The sequence below is a fragment of the Squalius cephalus genome (genome assembly GCF_949319135.1).
Source record: "Squalius cephalus genome assembly, chromosome: 15".
In the NCBI taxonomy this organism is placed as follows: domain Eukaryota; kingdom Metazoa; phylum Chordata; class Actinopteri; order Cypriniformes; family Leuciscidae; genus Squalius; species Squalius cephalus.
The window spans coordinates 38,077,928-38,101,192 of record NC_137136.1 but is presented as its reverse complement, the minus strand read 5'-3'; the positions used below and the strand labels follow the sequence as shown (position 1 = coordinate 38,101,192).

Sequence of the window (23,265 nt, the reverse complement as noted above, 5' to 3'; positions counted from 1 at the left end):
AATGTAAGTACAGTAAATGAAAAATGGGTAGATGGGGCGGCAACCAGCAGAATACAAACAGATATAACTTTGAAAAAAAAAAAAAAAAAACGTACGAATTATGACATTCAGAAAATAGGTGAGTTTTGAGCATGGATTTGAATTCAGAGATAGTGTTAACAGACCAGAGTGATCGGGGGAGAGAGTTCCACATTTTGGGCGCAACAACACTGAATGATCTGCCCCCCATTGAAGCAAGGCGATGCCGAGGGACGACGAGAAGGCTGGAATCAGCGGATCGTAAAGAGCGAGTCGGGGTGTAGGGGAGAAGCAGGTTACAGAGATAGGGGGGAGCCAGGCCGTACAGAGACTTAAAAGTGAGAAGGAGAATTTTGAATTTGATACGGTAAGCCACAGGAAGCCAGTGAAGATCATGCAGAATTGGGGAAATATGTGCAGAGCACTTGGTGTGGGTGAGTATTCTGGCAGCAGAGTTTTGAATGTATTGTAATTTGGAAATGGAGCTAGCAGATAGGCCAATGAAAAGTGCATTGCAGTAATCAAGACGTGATGTGACAAACGCATGGATGACAGTTTCAGCATCTGAGATACTGATAAAGGGACAGAGCTGAGCGATACGACGTAGATGAAAGAATGCTGATTTAGTGATAGAATTAATGTGAGAGTGGAAAGATAGAGAGGAGTCAAAAATTACACCAAGATTTTTAACAGTACTAGATGGTTTGAAATGAGAGCCAGCGATCTCACAGGTGAAATTGGTAGGAATTTTATTAGTGAGTGACGGAGGTCCAGTGAAAATAATCTCAGTTTTGTCCATGTTAAGTTTTAGAAAATTTGAATGAAGCCAATCTTTTATTTCATGTACACAAGCAGAGATTTTGTCAGTTGTGATAGATAAAATCGATGTACAGGTAGTATATAATTGAATGTCGTCAGCGTAGAAATGATAATTAAAACCATGACGGCGGAGGATCTGACCAAGGGGTATTATATATATTATAAATAATAATGGCCCAAGAACGGATCCCTGAGGGACACCTTGCTTCAGGGGGACAGTGGGTGAGTGAAAATCCTGAAGTGAAATGTAGAACAGTCTGTCGGAGAGATAGGAAGAAAATCAGGAAAGAGCGGCGCCAGAAATACCCACATCCGAAAGGCGCGAAATGAGTAGTTGATGGGAGACCGTATCGAAGGCAGAGCTGAGGTCAAGCAGTAGGAGCATAGACAGAGAACCAGAGTCACCAGAGAGAAGCAGATCATTCAGTACCTTAACTAGTGCAGTTTCAGTACTATGTAAAGGGCGAAAACCAGATTGAAAAGGATCAAAAAGATTATTTTCGACTAGAAAAGACTGAAGCTGGGAGGCAACAGTACTTTATAGTAATTTAGCTATGAAGGGGAGATTTGAAATGGGACGATAATTAGATAAAACTGAGGGATCAAGGTTGGGTTTCTTGAGAACAGGGGTAACAGCTGCAGTTTTGAGTGACAGAGGAAATGAAGCAGAGGTAAGAGTCAAGTCAAGTCAAGTCAACTTTATTTATATAGCGCTTTTCACAATGCAGATTGTATCAAAGCAGCTTCACAGTATTAAATAAAATAGTACATCAGTGTTTGTTTCTAGTGTAAAACGTCCACGTTTGGTAATGCTGATCAATAGTATTGTTGATTGATCGATTAAATTAAGTATCCCCAACTGAGCAAGCCAAAGGCAACAGTGGCAAGGAACCGAAAAACTCCATCAGGTGACCTAATGGAGAAAAAAAAACCTTGGGAGAACCCAGGCTCAGTCGGGGGCCAGTTCTCCTCTGGCGTTTATGAACTAGAGACCGGATTTAACTGTAAGATTAAAAATATTATATAAATGCCTGGCTGAAGAGATGCGTCTTTAATCTAGTTTTAAACTGGGAGAGCGAGTCTGAGCAACGAACAGTATCAGGAAGGCTATTCCAGAGTTTTGGAGCTAAATGTGAAAATGCTCTCCCTCCTTTGGTTGATCTGGATATCCTAGGTATGACCAAAAGCCTCGAATTTAGTGATCTTAAAGAGCGCGATGGATTATAGGGCGATAGAAGATCCGTTAAATAGACTGGAGCTAAGCCGTTTAGGGCTTTATAAGTCAGTAGCAATACCTTGTAATTAATACGGAACTTTATAGGTAACCAATGTAGTGATGATAGAATTGGTGTTATATGGTCAAATTTTCTTGATCTAGTAAGAACTCTAGCGGCGGCATTTTGGACTAACTGTAGCTTGTTTATTGAGGATGCAGGACAACCAGCTAATAAAGCATTACAGTAATCTAGTCTCGAGGTCATGAACGCATGAACTAACTTTTCTGCATCAGAAACAGATAGCATATTACGTAGCTTAGCAATGTTTCTAAGGTGGAAAAAGGCTGTTTTTGTAACATATGAAATATGATTTTCAAAAGACAGGTTGCAGTCAAGTATAACACCCAGGTCTTTTACTGTAGAGGATAAAGTAACAGGACATCCTACTATGTTAAAGTTGTATTGTGAGAGGTTTTGTGGGCGGTTTTTTGAACCAGTAAGTATTACCTCTGTCTTGTCAGGATTTAATAAAAGAAAATTGCGCGTCATCCAATCTTTTATATCTTTAACACACTCTGTCAATTTGGATAATTTAGCGTTTTCATCCGGCCGTGATGAAATATATATTTGAGTGTCATCAGCATAACAATGGAAACTAATTCCATGTTTCCTTATAATATTTCCAAGTGGCAGCATATATATTGAGAATAACAGAGGGCCTAACACAGATCCCTGCGGCACTCCATAGTTTACTGGAGTTATGATAGATTTTTCTCCATTTAAATAGACAAAATGGTATCGGTTAGATAGGTATGATCTGAACCAGCTTAATGCTTGTCCTTGAACACCAGTATAATTTTGTAGTCGATCTAAGAGTATTGTGTGATCTATAGTATCGAACGCAGCACTAAGATCAAGTAAAACTAGTATTGAGATACAGCCTTGGTCAGAAGCTAAGAGTAAATCATTTGTGATTTTAACGAGCGCAGTTTCAGTGCTATGGTGCGGCCTGAATCCAGACTGAAACTTTTCATAGATGTCATTTTCTTGTAAGAAAGAGCCTAGTTGGGCAGACACCACTTTTTCTAGTATTTTAGACATAAAAGGAAGATTTGAAATTGGTCTATAATTTGCTAGGTTATTTGGGTCTAATTGTGGTTTCTTAATGAGAGGTTTTATAACTGCCAGTTTAAATGTTCTTGGAACATGACCTAAAGTTAAAGACGAGTTAATAATATTGAGGAGAGGCTCTTCCACTATAGGTAACACTTCTTTCAGTAGTTTAGCTGGTATGGGATCTAATAAACATGTTGTTGTTTTAGATGAAGTGATAAGTTTATTTAACTCTATTTGTTCTACAGTTGTAAAGCACTGTAATTGTTCTTGCGGGGTGATAATCGAGGCTGAGTTATAAGGCGCGATTGAGGATTGAACGTTTACAATTGTGATTCTGATGTTTTCTATTTTCTCAGTGAAAAAATTCATGAAATCATTACTACTAAACTGTAACGGAATATTTTGTTCAGGTGACGCTTGTTTATTTGTTAGTCTAGCCACGGTGTTAAATAAAAACCTTGGATTATTTTGGTTATTTTCTATTAGATTGAGCCCTGGCTACTTTTAGGGCCTTTTTATAACGTGACATACTGTCTTTCCAAGCGATTCTAAAAACCTCTAGATTAGTTTGTTTCCATTTTCGCTCTAAATTACGGGTTTCTCTCTTTAGAACATGCGTAGTATTGTTGTACCAGGGTGCTTTAATTTTCTCTCTGACCTTTTTTAGTCTAATAGGTGCAACAATATCCAGTGTTCCAGAGAGAATGGTGCTCATAGTGCTGGTTAGTTCCTCTAGTTCATCTGTTTGTTTGGGTTCACTGAGCATCTGAGACAGATCCGATAAGCAATTTGAAAAATTATCTATGGTGGATGGAAGGATTGTTCTGCCTAATCGATAACGCGGCGCAGCATGATATATTACAGGAGTACGTAATATGCAAGTTACCATGTACTGGTCAGTGACATCATCACTTTGTGGAATGATATCTATATCGGTTGGATCGGTTCCATGTGATATAATTAAGTCGAGTGTATGATTAAAACGATGAGTTGGTCCGGTAACGTTTTGCTTAACCCCAAAGGAGTTTAATAAATCTATAAACGCAGCCCCTAACGCATCATTTTGATTATCTACGTGTATGTTAAAATCTCCAACAATTAATGCTTTATCGACATTGACCAATAGGTCTGAGAGAAAATCTGCAAATTCTTTTAGGAAATCAGCGTAAGGCCCAGGCGGTCTATATACGGTAGCCAAGGCTAAAGATAATAGGGATGTTTTTTTAGCATCTAAGAGCGTAACATTTAGTACAAGTACTTCAAATGAAATAAACTTATAACCCGTTTTCTGAGTAACACTAAGAAAATCTCTATAGATTGTTGCAACACCGCCGCCACGACCAATCAGACGGGGCTCATGTTTATAGGAGTATCCTGATGGAGTAGACTCATTTAGACCGAAATAATCATTTGGTTTAAGCCAGGTTTCAGTAAGGCAAAGTACATCGATGCTATTATCTGTGACTATTTCATTTACAATAACTGCCTTAGGTGTGAGTGATCTAATGTTTAGAAGACCTAGCTTTAGAAATTGTTTTTGTTTACTAATAGCAACATTTTCTGTTTTAATAACAATTAGATTTTTTCTAGATCCTGCAGTAGATTTATGATTTGATCGCACTAAACGAGGAATAGACACAATTTCTATGCAATGTTCTACACTAGTATTTATATCAGTTAATTTGGTGCAGCAGAGACTATGATTTGGACTTTTGGTTACTAGTCAAAAGGTATTTAACATTTTGGAGATGTTATCCGACAGAAGATCCGCTCCGAATCTGCTTGGGTGTAAGCCATCAGCACGGTAAAGCCTAGGACGCTCCCAAAACAGATTCCAATTATTTACAAAGAGCAGTTTCTGCTCATTGCACCATGACGTTAACCATTCATTTAGCGCGAATAATCTACTAAACTTTTCATGTCCTAGACGGTACGTGGGAAGCGGTCCTGACACAATGATCGTTATATCAGGCGATGTGCTGCGTACCGTATCGATCAGATTCCTGAAGTCTTTCTTCAGAGCTTCCGTCTGGCGCAGCCTGATGTCGTTCACTCCCGCGTGCAGGACCACAGTTCCGATGCGCTCGTTCAGAATCTCGGGAACGTGAGTGGCAAATTTTCCAATTTTCGGAAATATCCACGCTTCGTGGTGGCGTGTTGGAGCCGGAGTGAACGAGACCATGGCTGATCGCGACCTCGGCGCTCGGGACTGATGCTGATTAACGCACGGAGTAGACGAGGTCGGAATCAGCGGGTTTGTAACGTTAATCTCTGATTTGTGTGCATCGGCGCGTGATGTTTCAAGAGCTATCCGCCGGTCTATCAGTTCGGCTTGTCTCACTAAAAGGTCGTGGATCTGTTTCTCAACAGCTTCCAGCTCAGACTGCACCGCGTGCAGCTCAAATGTGTCTTCACCTGCACCAAAAGGTAGACTACTTACATCTGATATATTCGCCATTTTAACAGATGGACAGTAAGTTAGCAACTACGCTACCAGTGATGCTAACAATATTAATACTAACTTATGGCTGAAGTCTTAGATATAATCCGTCTTTTTAGTGGTACGGGTGTAGAGTAGACGCACGATAGGCGAAAAATGTTTGTAAGTGAGTGTTGAGAAGACGCGTTCAGCCGTGATCCATGGACGTAACCTATAAGAGTATCCAGCGTTGGATCACTAACAGGCTTGAGACGCGTTTGCTCAACAGTCCGCGTTGTAACTATGAGGTTTGAGCAGTAGTGTTTCTCAGTTAGGAAAAGTAGAAAATGTTTGTTATTAGTAAGTTTAAAGAGTAAAATCAAGAATTATAAATCAAATCGATGGAGCTCCAAAGACAACAACGCGTTCAGACGCGACGCAAGAGATGCATTGATGAAGTGAGAGATAGGTGCAGAAATAACTGAATGGCAAACTTTCAGAAGAGTAGTAGGAGCAGGGTCAAGATGACAAGATGAAGAGTTGGATTTCAAGATCAACTCAGAGACAGAAGAAGGAGTAGTCAGAGAAAAGAGAGGCAGGGATTGACCAGGTTGATTCGGCAGATATCTAATATTAGTAGCATCATTAGAGAGGCACTGGTTTACGGCATCTGTCTTTTCTAGCAAGTAAGTCAAGAATGAAGTGCAAAGTTCATCAGAAGCTAGAGCGACATGAGATGGAGGTTTGGTAAGTTTATTTATTGTGTTAAATAATGCTTTTGACCTGTTACTTGATTTATTAATTGTAGCAGATTTTGTAATTGTTGATTTATTAACAAAACTGGAACGTGCCAGGTTCAGGGCCGATTTGTACTTTTTGACATGTTCAGTAAAAGCCAAATGGTGAACAGTCAGGCCAGTTTTCCTGTAGTAACGCTCAAGCCGTCTACCAGTGGCCTTTAAGGTACGGAGCTCAGGAGTGTACCAAGGAGACGAATGTGTGGAAGGGACAATTCTAGTCTTAACAGGAGCATGCTTATCTAAGATATCTGAGATTATGGAGTGATAGTTAGATAATATCAGGGAGGGAGAAGAGATATCAAAGACATCAGAGAGATTAGAAGGGGAAATGGAGGTACAAAATAATGCAGTATCAACAGCTTTGAGATTGCGGTAGGATATAACAGTTGTTGAACATTTCTTACGCATAGGCAGGCTAAAGCTAAAATCAAGAAGTTTATGATCAGAAATACCAGTGTCAGTAGAAGTGATGGAAGAGATATTGGCCCTTGACGTACAGATCAAATCAAGGGTATGACCACGGGAATGAGTAGGAAAATGAACATGCTGAGTCAGATTAAAACATTCAAAGATAGAAAGTAACTGGTTGGTGTTAGAGCAAACAGCATCAACATGAATATTAAAGTCACCGAGCAGTAGAATGGGAAATGACAATGAGCAGGCAAGGGTCAACAGTTCACTGAGTTCAGAAAAGAAGTTGGACAGGACCTTAGGAGGTCGATAGAGCAAAATAATTATGAGAGTCAGCCTTCAAAACCATGTACTCAAATGTATTGGTGTCATGAAAGTCAAGTTGCTTGATTCGGAAGTTATCACGATGGATGATAGCGAGACCACCCCCTTTACCATGGAGTCACGGTCTAGACAGATACTTATATCCATCAGGCGTAAGTAGATTTATCTGTAGAAAATCTTCAGGAACTTACCAAGTTTCAGTGAGAAGAAAAATGTCAAGGTTATTGTCAGTGATCATTTCATTGAGATAAGGGTCTTTGTCCGAAATTGATCGACAGTTCAGAAGTGCAAAGTGATAATGCAAGAGATTCAAATCAGATGTATGTTGCTGATCCCTTTCAGTGAGATAGATCAGAGAGCGCTGAATGGTGGGACCGGTAGGCAGTTGTCTATGCATGGACGATAGTCTATTGTTGGTCCAGATGCATGGAGGAGCATCAGGCTTTGAACAAAAAGGAACTCATGAGTGTGCGCCGCAAACGGTGTATGTATCTTGGGCGACGGAGAATCCCTAGTCTCTGACAGTATTCATACGTCACCAGATCAAGATGCGGGCGGTAGTTAAAGGCCCTCAGTTGAGATGGAGAATATTCAATATCCATCACAGATGTAAGACAAAAAATGAGGCAGAGGAAAAAAGAAAAAAGTGTTTTTGCAAACAGCGCAACCGACAGAGAGAGCGGTAACTCACCCATCCGAGGAGCCGAGTGTGGTAGAGATGTAACAGGGAAGAGAGCTCGCAGCAGCACTATGGCAAACTTATCAACAGTTCAGCTCAGAGTTCAAACAGTGAAAAAATGGAGTATTCCAACCAGGCGCGAAACAGCTGCACAGAGTTCTCAACTTCTTGCAGACAGCAGAGGTAGTCAGTTATGACTAAACGGAGTAATCAATACAGAGATCCGATGAAAAAGAAATAAATATCCGAAATAAATATCCGAACCAGACAAACCGTACAAACAGTACAAACAATGCAGGATACGAAACGGCAGCACAAACGCGCACAGCGTACTCGACCCGGAAACACGTAACTCTAATTCACTATAATTAGATAATAACACGTCACTATAATTAAATAATTATATTTTATTTACTGACAACAATGAGAAATATTAATAAATTAGTAAAAGAATGAATGAAAGTCACCATCACACAATAAACAAATGCAAGTCAACACATGAAACAAAGCTTTATTCAAACTACAATCATGTATGTAGGCTACAGGCGCTGAACCCCACATCCTTCTGCCATCTCAGCGGTTCCCATTCTGCGGCTTTATTCTGATGAATCAGCTGACCGCCAGAGGTGAGCCGTTCCTTTGTGCCTGAGGTTGTTGCGTGATGTGTTGTGCTTCACAATCTGAGGCAATAAGGGCAGGTGGAGTGAAGGGCAGGTGGAGTGATGGAGGGTCTCATCCATGGCACCATCTCCAGGATTCAGCTCTGGGCTCCTCATCCTCAGTGCTCACACCAGCCTGCTGACATTTCAGATCCTACAAACATGCACAAACATAACACAAAAGCAGTCATTTTAACCGCACAATGTCATTTGATTTCAGTATTATTCAGAAGACAAAAACGCTTTTTTTCCACAAATGCCGCCACATCATCTTTCCTTGCAGGTCCTGCTCCACCACAAAAGCTGTGCGGCAAATGCACAGAAATCAAGAATCAGAAAAGTGCTGTAATAGCTCTGTTTGAAATTACGATAATTAAAATAAACTACAACTTAAGATTTAAATAGTTGTTGTTATTCATTTCTGTAGTATACTCACTCAAAGCCTTTGATGGCAGCATTCAGCTTCACGAGCCACTCTCCACTGGATAAACACACTTCTGTTCATCTGTTCATCTGTCCCTGTAACATCCAGACAAGATTCACATCACCTCTGTGATTTATGAGCTCAACACTACATTTACATGCTGAGGTTGTTTTAACTTTTTATCCAACATAAATGTTCCATAATTTATCAACAGTAATGGACAAATAAAATATATAACTTATGTTTATTACTTTATAGATTTGTTCTACATAATAGCACACATTCATCACTCATATGTCTATTTCATGTTGTGATGTGCTCTTCTGCAATACTTACTGAAGATTTTCCTGTCAGATGTAAATAGACATTTAAAATAAGCGTCTTTAAGATGTATATGGATTATGTAAATCCACGTTAGAGACGTACAGTAACTTACGTGTCCTTACTGGAGCTCCCCTGTTAGCTAACGTTATACATAATAAAACGTGTTTTTACAGCAAAATCACAACTATATTATACTGTGTAACGTCTTTACACCTCCAACAATTCAGCAGTTTAAAGTAGATCAATGCAATTTTAACACAAGGAACCGTGTTTACTCACATTTGAAAGCACCCGTGTCGCCGATCTCTGCGATGTTTGATAATGACGTATCCTCTCGCGTGGCCTCCTGGGATAGAAGAGTATCCATCGGTCGAGCACTCGAAAATCTGGGCTGAAGCAGTAAGCCATCCGGGAACTTCTCGCCTACTCTTTTGTGAATACTGATGTTTCTAACGTACTGCTTCCTTCACGTACTGTTTTCGCCTACTATATAGTAGGAAAGTAGGCATATTCGAACGCACTTAAGTCCGAATCTCGCGATAATTAGTACGTCATCCAGGTAATTCTCGCCTACTCTTTTGGATTCGTACATACTTTTACGCTCGCCTACTCTTTTTCCCATACTAAATAGTAGGGAAAGTTTGCAGTTTCGGATGCAGCCAGAGTGTTTGATGTCTGTTGCTGTAACTGCTGCAAACAGAAAGTAAAGTATTAACTTCAACTCAATTCATGTGGTAGTGATTTATATGGACGATATCACAGGCATGCACTTCTCATTTCAGGTTCTTAATCATTTTACTATATCAAATTAAAGGATTTTGAAACTATGCAGGATAAAAATAAAAATAAAAAAAAGGACAGACTCATACAAAAATAATGCCTCTCAATCATCACTAGAAGTGCCTGTAGTTTATTACTTTCTTCTTGGATTGCTCGGGACGTTTCTGCCCTGTGGCCAGTTTGTCGCTTCAGCCAATCACGACACCGCATAAGCGCTCGGGGCTCGAGCACCCACGGAAAAATACCAGATATTCTCCATTGATTTTAACCAATAAAAAATCTATTGCAGCTTCTTCCACTTTTTATATTTATTTGAGGCATTTCTATGGCGTTATTTTAATCACAAATGTCGAGAGTGCATACAAGTAATGTACAAGCACAAATCGCTCAACAGGCGGATTTCCATCACTCACATTATGAAATAAATGCTTTTCTCCTAAACACGCTGGCCATAATTAGACTATGACGCTATTTTCTTCTAGATCTCAGTAATGGTCTGCGGAGGAATATCCTAGACCTAGCCAATGGTTCCCTTACTGCTGTTAGTACCTGGATGAAATCCTCAGAGCCATTGTGAGACCTTATGCTGGTCCTGGAGCATGATAATGCCCAGCCTCATGTGGATAGAGTGTGTAGGCAGTTTTTAGATGACGAAGGCATTGATGCCATTGACTGGCCCTCACATTCTCCAGACCTAAATCCAATTGAGAACCTCTGGGACATTATGTATCGGAGCATCCGAAGCCGCCAAGAGTGTCCAGGAGCTCACTGATGCCCTGATCCAGGTCTGGGAGGAGACCCCATAGGACACTATCTCATCAGGATGTTTCATCCCAAATGTTGTCGTGAGCGGATACAGGCTCGTAGCCATTCACACCCCTGACTTACATTATGAGTTGTTGTGATGAACTTCATGCAAGTTGGATCAGCCTGTAACTTCTGTTTTTTACATTGATTTTTGGTATGATTTTGAATCCAGCCCTCAGTACGTTGATGACTGTTTTGTTCTTAACAAATTATAGAATGTATAAATATTTTCAAATTGAATATTTCATTAATTAAAATCAAATGTGTGTTTTAAGTGTTCCCTTAATTTTTTGAGCTTAATTTTTTTGTATTTTGAGTGCTGTAATTTGACTTTAAATTGAATTGAATTGTCATTTACCAAAATCTGAAGGCAGGCTGTAGAGATTTGTAGTCTGGGCAGCAGAGTAGTTCAGTCCTTCAAAAGTAAAGTTCACAAAGCAAGTAAAGAGTCCAACCATCTCATCTGATCTGTTCACCGGGAAAACCCTCCTGTTTTCCCCTTTGAGTGGATGGCAGTTCTACAGAAGGAGAACAGAGAGATTATAATGAGCATGTACACACATGCACAGGTAACGTTTAAAAGTGAAAGTGAATCCTTTAAATGAGAAGACCATGTACTGTACATAAGCTCAACATATTGATGACTAACGCAATGTTTTGCCATTTACAAAACTTGTTTGACATTTGCTATTTTTGATGAAAGTAATATTAACCACCAGATGTATTAAAGTCAAATGATTTTTAGTCACTTTTAGCATGCTGGTCTAAGCTGGTCTTTTCAGCAATGCACACTCTTCTGTTTATGCTACACAGATCTTGTGTAAATGTGGTCACCACTTCTGTAAATAAATAAACTCGAGATGTGGGCGGAGTCTCTCTGCAAGCGCACTGCACTCACAACAAAATGGATAAGCACATAATCATATTTATTTTATTATTACACCATTTTTATATGATTAAAAATAGATACTGAGTGACTGAAACAGCATGTCATAGAATACACTTGTTTCGTCAGTTTGAATGTTCTTTCATTTATTTTCAAGATCTGAGGTGAATTATCCATTGTTGCTTTAAGTACGGCTATAAATGATATTCAGACTCACATTAGACACTTTTAAAGCAGAACTTGGTAACTTTTTTAACTTAATAAAACTGTCTAGAAATCATCTGGATGGTTAAACAACCTGTTCTGGAATTAAATAACAAGTACTTGGGTGTCTTGTTCAATTTATTTATTTTCATATTAAGCAACAGAACTTGAATTCCATCCAGTTTATTAGCAACACTGTGCACGAGCGTGAATCACGCGATATCCATCATTGATCTCACAGGTGTCAGATCCACTGCGAGAAGAGAGATCTGTCCGGCTTGCCTGCGCTTTTTTCACTCCTCCCCTCACTGCAGCCGCCTACTCTCGACTACATTTCAGGCGAGACAAGGCACATCTCAAACAAGCCTTTTTTAAAAGAGAACAATACATCACAGTTGTTTAAACCAATGAACATTAAGCTGTGTCGTCAGCAAGTCGTTTCCCATCATGCTTTTGATCAGCGCAGTCAGTGGAGAGCAACTGTGCTCGACTGCAGAATCCGACACGTCCGCCTTGCGCTCGCGAGAGATTTTTGACACACGTCAGCATGACATCAGAGCAAGGCGGACCGCTCTCGGACACATTTCTAACCGGCATGCATCTCGCGCTGATCACCGGTGATCGGTTCTGCGCAGATTTTGCTCATCTCAAACAAGCCTAATCTCATCTCACAGAAAGATGATAATATCAAAACAGAAACTCACAGTAACGGTGTTTGAGTCGGACAATAATGCCCACAGAGCTAGAGAATATATGCTGAATAGAGATACAACAGGTATGTTTATTTTAATTACGTTTATAACTTATATGCCATCTGCTCCACTATTAATACAAGCCTGCTGTAGTAACTTAGATCCCGTCTGAATGATGACCAAAATATACTGATGAGATCAATTAAGTTTATTGTACATCACACAAAAGATTAAGCGTTAGTTTTACTCCAGAAAATCACTGTAAGAATAAACACAGTATAACAAGTGCGCATTAAAGTCGTATCCATAAACTCTCTCTCTTTCCCTTTCATTATCATGGAACATAACGTTACACAGCGAGGTACACAAAACACTCGTTACAACTAACAGTAAACAAATTTATACACACCTTTTCAGAGGGTGCTTAATAAACTGGTAAACTTTATATCTGTAAAACGCATGGGCGTTGGAAGAAAAAAAAAAGTGGGTGGGTCCTCCCCCAGAAAAATGTTACTGGAATAAATACCATTTCATGTATTCTGGTGCCTTTTAATTAAACAAGTAAACTAAACTCCACTTCACGTCGGGCGGTTCATTGCCTCCACGTCGTGCATTAAATGCACAGCTATCCGTGGATTATCCCCCTAATATTACTTTCGTCAGTTGCGGCTCGTTGAGAAATATAATGTAGCGATTCAGCGGAAATGGAGTTTAATTTATTCATTTTAATTAAAAAAAATATTAATTTTAATTCCTCAAGCGGAATGGATTTGACTCACGGCGCTCTGAAAAGCGAACAGACAAATGCGCGGACGGTAAAATTAGAGACGGTAAAAGTGAGTGGATATAATATCATTGGTCTTAAAAAGTGGGTGGGTCTTGTCCCACCCATATACAATGGTTCCGACGCCCATGGTAAAATGGCTGGATGAGCTGTCATAAAGTGCGCACTCACTTTCATTTCTGCCATGATCAGTAACGTTAGTCCTGTCGCTCCGGAGACTGTAAGCTGGATCACGAGAGCAGTTGTACAGATCCATCCTCGAGTAACAACAGGAGTAAATGAAGACTGCTATGATTATTCTAACATCCAAAAAACAAAACACCTCAATCGCTTTAGGAGACATTCTACACCTGCTCCAGCATCGAAACAATGGCGGACTGTGTCCAGCTCACTCAGGGCGGGTCTATGCTCAAACGGCAGTGTCAATCAACAGTCGTGGGAGGGGCTTGTGCAATTCTACAGCTCGCTCTGAGACACTGCTTATGATTTATGGGGATTTAAAAAAAACACTGGGTGGATTTTTATCATTATAGGATGGTTGTGTACACACACTGCCAACACACATTTATGTTCAAACACCATGTAAAAGTGAATTTTGCATAATAGGTGCCCTTTAACATTAAATAAAGCACATAATCTGAACCTGAAATAACCATTGTCATAATTTGGGGGAGACAAATCAAGATGGCGGAGTGAGCGGTTTAGTCTCAAGCAGGCTCCGAAGGAAAATTCGTTTTTCAGTCCAAACTTTACTTAAAGGAAAAATCAACCAAACCATATTGTGACAGAAGTGACTTTTATTCGTTTTTGACAAACTACTGAACTTTTGAAGATTTAATTGCACCGTAATTACTAACTACCGGAAAGATGGAAAAACTTGGTGAAGCTAACATCGTCGACCATGACTACGGCGCCACTGCGCTCAGTGACATGAGTGAAACGAGTGAAAACGAAATCCAAGAAATGGATTCTCGAGGACGTCCAAACTCCTGTAAATAGTCTGCTACCCAAAAAGTTGAGGAAGAGAGGCGCGAAGGCAAGGGAGGAGAATGCTAATAGCTTTACGCTAGCTATTGAGTCTGTGATGAAAAGATTTGACAGTCTAGATGGGAAGCTGGAAAACATTGAAGCAAGGATGAATAATCTTCAAGAAGCGCTGAAAAAATTTGATGCCCTAGAAGTCAAACTACAGAACATCGAAGAACGCACCGACGCCATTAAACGAGCCACGGATGAAAATAAAGAAAACATCGAGAAGCTACAAAGACAAGTTGAGTTCCTGGCTGCAGAAAACAAATCCCTGAAGGATAAGGTTTTGGAAGCTGCGAGATACAAGAGGAGATTGGGGTTACCTGAGAAGGAAGATGAGAAGACCAGAGATGAAGTCATAGGTATCTTTACGAGAGTGGTCCCCATGTCTGTTGACGAGCTCCACCGAAATGTTGACACCGTTCACCGTTTGGGGATAAAAGGTGCAATGAACAACAACATGCCAAGACCCATCATTATGCAGTTTGTTTCGCGAACGGTGAAGGACGAAGTGTGGAAGATGTCGAGGGAGGCCAGAGTGTGCAAAGAGAAGAAGATCATCTTGCGAGGGAGAAGCTGTGGCCACGGGTGGACGAAGCCAGGCGCCGCAGAAAGAAGGCTTTTCTGAAGGAAGGATACGCGATCATCGATGGGAAAAAGGTTTATCCTTGATGCATATATGGTACGTTCCACATCTTTGATTGAAAAACTAATCACTCGTTTTCCAAGTTGTTGTTCTTCTGTTATTATGGGCTGTTGAATAGACTGGGGAAAAAGACTCATTGATATGATTAAATAGCCCAAGTTTTTGACTGAAACATTTGGAGGTTTTGGTTGAGCCCTAATATACTTTGGACAGAATTGCTCATTCCTGCTCTTTTGTTAATTCAAGAGCGTTTTCATTAGGCACTATCCTTATTTGTTTTTTAGTGTTCAATGTCGGTTTTGTTTACTTCTTTAAATGTTAGAGGTTTGAAAAATCTTACAAAGCGCAAGGCACTTTTTTATTTTGTAAAGAACTGAAGGCAAATTTAATTTTTTAAATTTAAGGAAACACGTTCGGGTACAGCAGATGAAAAATTTTGGAAACAGCAGTGGGGGGATAATGTTTTATATTCTCATGGTACCAATTATTCGGCAGGTGTTATGATACTTTGTAACAGGTTAACAGGAAAAGTAATTAGTCACGTAGGAGATAAAGATGGCCACTGGCTGATTGCAGCTATTGAAATATGTGACCAAAAAAATTATTGTGCTTTCAATTTATGGATATAATAGCAAAGTGAACAACAGAAGTATGTTAGAGAAACTGGGTAGGCTAGTGACAGAGTGGAAAGCTGTTCATATGACAGATAAAGTTGTTATGGGAGGTGATTTTAACATTGCTCCAAATTCTTGGTTGGATAGGCTACCTCCTAGAGGCCAACAACCTGAAAACAACAAAGTACTACACAATTTTTGTATTGAAACTAATACTTTTGACTATTGGCGATTGAATAACCCTACAAATTTGGAATATACATGGATTAGTGCTTCAAACGGGAACCAACGGTCAAGGCTAGATTGCTGGCTAATCTCACATTCAATAAGTAATAATGTTCAGAAATGTGAGATTATTACATCTCCGCTCACCGACCACTGTTTAATAAGCTTATTCTTGTTAGTAACCAAACAACCACGCTCTTCGGGTAATATATGGAAACTAAACAATAGACTTTTATCAAATGATGGTTTTTGCAAACAAATAAAATCCCTCTGTTTAAAAGTAAAAGGAATGGATATGTCAAATAAAGGTAAGTGGGAATGGTTTAAATTTGAAACAAAGAGGTTGGCAATTGAAACGGGAAAAAGCATGTCAAAAACAAGTAAACTTAAACAGAAAGAAATACTGAAAAGGATTAACATACTCTGTTGTAAAACTAATGCTTCGGAGGAAGAACTAACTGAGTTGAACTCCCTCCAAAAACAGCTTGATGAAATTTATTTAGAAAAAGCAAGTGGAGCCTTTGTACGATCCAGGGCTAGATGGATCGAAGAAGGTGAGAAGAACACAACATATTTCTATGGCTTAGAATAATCTAGGCAGCCTAAAAAAAGAATCTGCAAATTAACAAAAAATGACACAGTCATAAAAGACTCTAGCCAAATACAGGAGGAAGTTCAACTCTTTTACTCTGACTTATAGCTCAAATTTCCACAAAGAGGACTGTGAATCCTTTTTTACTCTGATTAAGAGCAATATTAAAAGGATTGGGGAGAATGACAAAAAAAGGTTAGAAGGCAAAATAAATCTGCAAGAAATAGAAAATGCCCTGAAAAAAATGAAAAATGGGAAGTCACCTGGAATTGATGGGTTGACCTCGGAATTTTGTACGTTTTTTTGGGAAGATATCAAAGAATTGTTATTGAATGCATTTATCGAATGTATACAAGAATGATGTCTTACTCCAACAATGAAAACTGGTATAATAACCATACTCCCCAAAACAAAAAAAGATATAACAAATTTAGACAATTGGAGGCCTATTACATTGCTCTGCAACGACTATAAGTTATTAGCGTTAATATGTGCAGAGAGATTAAAAACAGTAATTGATAAAATAGTAGATGAAACTCAGTCTGCGTTTATAAAAGGTAGAAGTATACATAATAATGTGAGATTAATATTGGACATGCTGGACTATCGGTCTGTTCTGGAATCGGAAAGCATGATTTTATTTATAGACTATTTCAAAGCTTTCGATTCTATAGAACACAATTCAATAAAAAAAGATTTTTTATTTTCTACTTTAGAAAATTTTGGATTCGACAAAAATTTTTGTTCAGTGATCAAAATGTTCTATACTGATATTTACAGTTATGTCTCCTTAAACCCAGGACTAACACCTAGAATAAATATAACTTGCGGAATAAGACAAGGATGTCCAATTAGTCCCAAGTTGTTCATTTTATGTACACAGCTACTAGCATATCTGATATTAAATCATCCAAATTTTCAGGGTCTACATTTTTTTGATTACGAATTTCGCCTCAGTCAGTTTGCAGACAACACTGTCTTCTTCCTTAGGGATAAATCTATGGTTAGCATAGTCAAAACAGTGGATTTTGAGGCAATGGTAGGAAAATTTAAAATAAAGTGGTTGAAAGAGTTTCTATTGAAGCCGGATTCAATATGGTTTCACATTCCAAAAAGTATTTTCAAGATGTTCGGTGGGTTAAACTTTCTTTTGAAATGTGACTTTGAAATTTCTAAAATACCTTTTAAATTATCTGAGTTTCATAAACAAGTTTTGCATCATTGGAAGATGGTATTTACCCATAACTTTACCCCTCATTGTGCCACCTTGTGGAATAATAGAGTAATTGTATCAAACAAAAAGTCTTTGTTCAACCAGCTTTGGTTTGACCAAGGCATTATCTTTGTACATGACATTTTAGATATAAACGGTGAAATCTTACAGTTACAAGATTTAAAAAACAAATTTAATAATATTCAATGTTCTCTTAAAGAATATAAGAAAATCTGTAAATCTATCCCAGTGAATTTGATACAGCTGATAAAAAACACAATTAGTTTTTCTAATGTCCAAATCAAACTTCCAAACTTAACAATAGTAGAATTAAATATTACGGACAAAAAATGTGACAACAAATATTTAAATAAAGCTTTCAAAGGATATATATATATCATGATTATGATAGGAAGATAAAACTTAAAATATTAGATAATCCTACAATTGCAGAAAAACATTGGAAATTTATAAAATGGCCAATTGCACCCAAAGTAAAAGAAATGCAATTTAAAATTCTTAACAACTACTATCCATCTGCGGAGACACTGAGGGGTAGATTTGGTTTTGAAGTTGATCCTTGTGACTTTTGTCATGAAAACTCAGAACGAACAGAACATTTATTCTTCCTTTGCTCAGTTAGTAGGAAGTTCTGGCAAGATGTCCATAGCTGGTTAAATAATACAATTAGTGAACTTGAACAATTTACAATCGAAGATATTCTTATTTATAATTCTAAACTGACGAGGGACATTTCACTTTTGATTAACCTGATCATCATTATGGGTAAATACCACATTTCACAAAAATAAATGGAAAAAACAATTGCCAAATGTAAACTGTTTTAAAAATGAATTTCGTATGTTATTATCCTCCTTAAACCTTGTAAAAAATTCTAAACAAATTGTAGAAGATATTTGTTATGTTGCTGAAATGTTTTTGATCCTGTAACACATTTATTTGAGAGCAATGCCTTATTTTATTTATTTATTTTTATTTATTTATTTATTTTTTCATTGTCAAATCTGCATTTTGTTGATGCCTTGCCTGTTTTTTTGCTGTTGTCTCCACGAGAGTTTGTAATAAACATCAATAAATTTTTACAAATAAAAAAAAAATGTTTTTTTTAAATTGTCATAATTTGTATGTCGTTGTTCCACCCATGACGTTGCAGAAATAGAAACCGTTTCTAAAATAGAAATTGCATGTTGCGGAGTGTTGGGTCAGAAAACAACCATATTAACCTGTAGTGTGAATATGTGTTTCACTTATGGTTTTTTGCTTACCTTTCGCCAGGTCACTTGAGCTCCAGGGTCTAACTCAAAGACATGAGGAAGGAAACATATGAGTTCCTCTGTGCTCTTTACGTCGTCTATTCTGTTCATTGGGGGGCATGTTTCATTCTGAACGGAGACCTCAAATATAATTTCCTCTGTTTCATTGCCATTTCTGCCACATAGAACACAAGAAGAACAACCGTTGGGATGAAAGAATGGCCGATATAGAATTCTGAACACAAAACATACAGTGCCAGTGCAAAGCTGTTTTTATTTTATGTTTGCATCTTTCGACACCTTGGTTTTTATTTGATAATTCTCAGTTCTCAATATTTGGTTTAGCACTAGAACCACCAGGGACGTTGTATGCATAAAACCACCAGTGGGTAAAATGTACCCATACACATGACTACTGTTTTGATATGGCTAAAAAAAACTCATTATGCCACTGTCTTTACAAAGTAAAGTCTAGAGTCATGAAATTATTGCTTTTAGTCATCAACTATGTTTTTGTCCTGTTGTTTTATGTTCAAGACTATTTTAAGCAGGCTAATCACTTTTCTTAATGGTGAATATAGGCTAACCCAGCCTGCAATGACAACGAGAATTAGAAGGAAATAAATACATATTTGGGGGGTGTAATATTATAATAAAATGTAATTAATCACATATTAAAATTATTTAAATGACTAAAATACCCTAAATAGACAATAATGAGCTATAATAATTAAAATAAAAAAAGACTCGTTAATGCCAAGAGAATGTTAAAATGACTCAGTTACATTTTGAATGACCAAAAGTGTATGAACATTTTCAACTATACTAACATTGTAAATGGACCTTAGCAGGAAAAAACAACATGTGGATAAACAAGTGGGCTTCAGTATTCAGTATGCACGTGTCAAACCCAACTCAATAGAAACGTAGTGAACTGAAGCAATACCTGCTGAAACAGGAGTACTCTCCGCTGTGGACGAGCTCGGCTGGAAGGAACCACAGCGTGTTGTCCTTAATGGTTATTCCAGTGATATTTCCCAAGCTCTGACTGGGAACACGACTCCAGCTCACACTCACATTCTGACCGTTTCTATTGCACTGAAGATTAAATACAAGACCAGCAACAAAGTTCTCTGATCTGCGTTGCGTTATGTGCATCTCCATCTCTACAAGAGGAAAACATGAAAAGAAATTTGTCAGTGAGGGACTAATTACTGTTTTACAGTATTTCACAATTGCTAAAACACTAAACCCCATTCTCTGAACCCAATGCTCAGTGGCCTAAACCCATTTGTCGAATCAGTCACTCTGTAGGCAAAACCTTAAACAAGTTCAGGTAGTTAAGACACTGTTTGCAAATCTCATCCACTCTTTTTGCAAAACTCTAAACACATTCTCACTCACTAAAACACATTTTGCACTGTGTTGCAAAATGGTAAATACATGTGGCAAAAGTTAAACACAACTACAACACCGCTGTCATCATTTACACACAACAACTCAAAATTGTTCACACTTGTTTCTAATGATGTGATCAAATCAGTTGTCTAGAATATAAGCCAGTTCAGAGTACACAGGGGGCCCAGGTACGGTGAATGTTGATTCCAACAATGGATGGAAACAATGTGAGAGACAGAGGAGGACGAGTTCGTGTAAGAGGTGGTGGACAAGGATGAAGAGTACAAGGACAATGAAGAGCAAGACCAAGAATAGTAATTTCAGATCAAATTCGGGCAACTGTGATAGGATCATGTTCTTGTTCATGGAATGACAATGAGGGAAGCAGGACAAAGAGTACAACCCAATTTGAGCAGATTCTCTGTGGCCACCATAATCAGGACATTCAGAGAAGAGAACAGGTAAATGTATTGTTTTTCTAATTTGTGCGACTGAAAGTTTACTGTATACATTTGATACAGTACATCAGTTTGTCAGGGGACTGGGGAAAAAAGAAAAAAAGATTTACATTACATTTACATATGAATGTGATGTCCATTACTATTGTTACTATGTATACATTTGTAAGAGCATTTTCCCTTTTGTAGATTTGCAAGACTACCAAATGAGGGTGGAAGGACTGTTCTCCCATTAGCAAGAGGCTCTCATTGACTTTGATTTTGCAATTGCACAATATTTTGTGTAATACGTTTTTCATTTAGAGTTGTCTTTCTTTTTTGGGCTTACTTTATTTTTATACTGAAAATACAAACATTCAATACTGTATTACTTGTACAGTATGCAATATATTTGCTGTACTGAGTTGTGAATTATTTACTTTTATTTATGGCAAAATTATTTTCTATATGCAATAATCATTTTTTTCTCTGTAACTACATGCCCTGGACGCTCTGTTCTCAATTTTTTTTATGTATTGTCTAATGAATGCTGATGAGTGTTTATATATTGACTGGCTGTGTTTATGTTTTGAAAGCATTGTTTGATTTTGAGCACAGATCATATGGTTTTGAGGCAAGTGTTTGATTTTGCCAGAAGAGTCAGGGGTTTTGTGAATGTAGTTTAAAGACTGGGTTTTGTGTTTAAAGTTTTGAGAATATGGGTGAAGGTTTCAAGAAATGTGTCTTAGCAATTGTGAAATACTGTAATACAAGTGTAGAGGACAGTTTTCAAATGACAAAAGTACTAGTTATTCCATGTCATTTAACCCTGAATTATGTTTGCACTTATGGTTAGCCCAACAGGTCAAAGAACATCAGGGTCAGGACAAATGTAGGGTTGCTGACATTTCTGTATGAAACAGTGTTGTTCTATATGAAACAGTGTTCTGTATGAAACAGTGTTGCTCTATATGAAACAGTGTTGCTCTATATGAAACAGTGTTGTTCTGTATGAAACAGTGTTGCTCTGTATGAAACAGTGTTGTTCTGTATGAAACAGTGTTGCTCTATATGAAACAGTGTTGCTCTGTATGAAACAGTGTTGTTCTGTATGAAACAGTGTTGTTCTGTATGAAACAGTGTTGCTCTGTATGAAACAGTGTTGTTCTGTATGAAACAGTGTTGCTCTGTATGAAACAGTGTAGCTCTATATGAAACAGTGTTGTTCTGTATGAAACAGTGTTGCTCTATATGAAACAGTGTTGTTCTGTATGAAACAGTGTTGCTCTATATGAAACAGTGTTCTGTATGAAACAGTGTTGCTCTATATGAAACAGTGTTCTGTATGAAACAGTCGCTCTATATGAAACAGTGTTGCTCTATATGAAACAGTGTTGCTCTGTATGAAACAGTGTTGTACTGTATGAAACAGTGTTGTTCTGTATGAAACAGTGTTGCTCTGTATGAAACAGTGTTGCTCTATATGAAACAGTGTTGCTCTATATGAAACAGTGTTGCTCTGTATGAAACAGTGTTGCTCTGTATGAAACAGTGTTGTTCTATATGAAACAGTGTTGCTCTATATGAAACAGTGCTGTTCAGTATGAAACAGTGTTGTTCTGTATGAAACAGTGTTGTACTGTATGAAACAGTGTTGTACTGTATGAAACAGTGTTGCTCTATATGAAACAGTGTTGCTCTATATGAAACAGTGTTGCTCTATATGAAAGTGTTGCTCTGTATGAAACAGTGTTGCTCTGTATGAAACAGTGTTGTTCTATATGAAACAGTGTTGCTCTATATGAAACAGTGCTGTTCAGTATGAAACAGTGTTGTTCTGTATGAAACAGTGTTGATCTGTATGAAACTGTTGTTCTGTATGAAACAGTGTTGCTCTGTATGAAACAGTGTTGTACTGTATGAAACAGTGTTGTTCTGTATGAAACAGTGTTGCTCTATATGAAACAGTGTTGCTCTATATGAAACAGTGTTGCTCTGTATGAAACAGTGTTGTTCTGTATGAAACAGTGTTGCTCTGTATGAAACAGTGTTGTTCTGTATGAAACAGTGTTGCTCTGTATGAAACAGTGTAGTGTTGCTCTATATGAAACAGTGTTGCTCTATATGAAACAGTGTTGTTCTGTATGAAACAGTGTTGCTCTATATGAAACAGTGTTGCTCTGTATGAAACAGTGTTGTTCTGTATGAAACAGTGTTGTTCTGTATGAAACAGTGTTGCTCTGTATGAAACAGTGTTGTTCTGTATGAAACAGTGTTGCTCTGTATGAAACAGTGTTGTTCTGTATGAAACAGTGTTGCTCTATATGAAACAGTGTTGCTCTGTATGAAACAGTGTTGCTCTATATGAAACAGTGTTGCTCTGTATGAAACAGTGTTGTTCTGTATGAAAAAGTGTTGTTCTATATGAAACAGTGTAGCTCTATATGAAACAGTGTTGTTCTGTATGAAACAGT

At 38.0% G+C, this 23,265-nt stretch overlaps 1 protein-coding gene across 1 annotated transcript in view; it reads right to left on the bottom strand.

The window, feature by feature from the left end:
* Nucleotides 1-23,265, bottom strand: part of LOC307173075 (interleukin-1 receptor type 2-like) — a gene marked incomplete at its 3' end in the record, with an annotated part of 96,082 nt that overhangs the window by 13,954 nt on the left and 58,863 nt on the right. The window contains exons 2-4 of the mRNA XM_079895876.1: nt 19,903-20,122; nt 18,969-19,131; nt 11,156-11,315 (exon numbers count right to left, since the gene is read on the bottom strand). Of these exons, the coding sequence (XP_079752002.1) occupies nt 11,156-11,315; nt 18,969-19,131; nt 19,903-20,122 (543 nt within the window). The remainder of the gene's footprint in view (nt 1-11,155; nt 11,316-18,968; nt 19,132-19,902; nt 20,123-23,265) is intronic.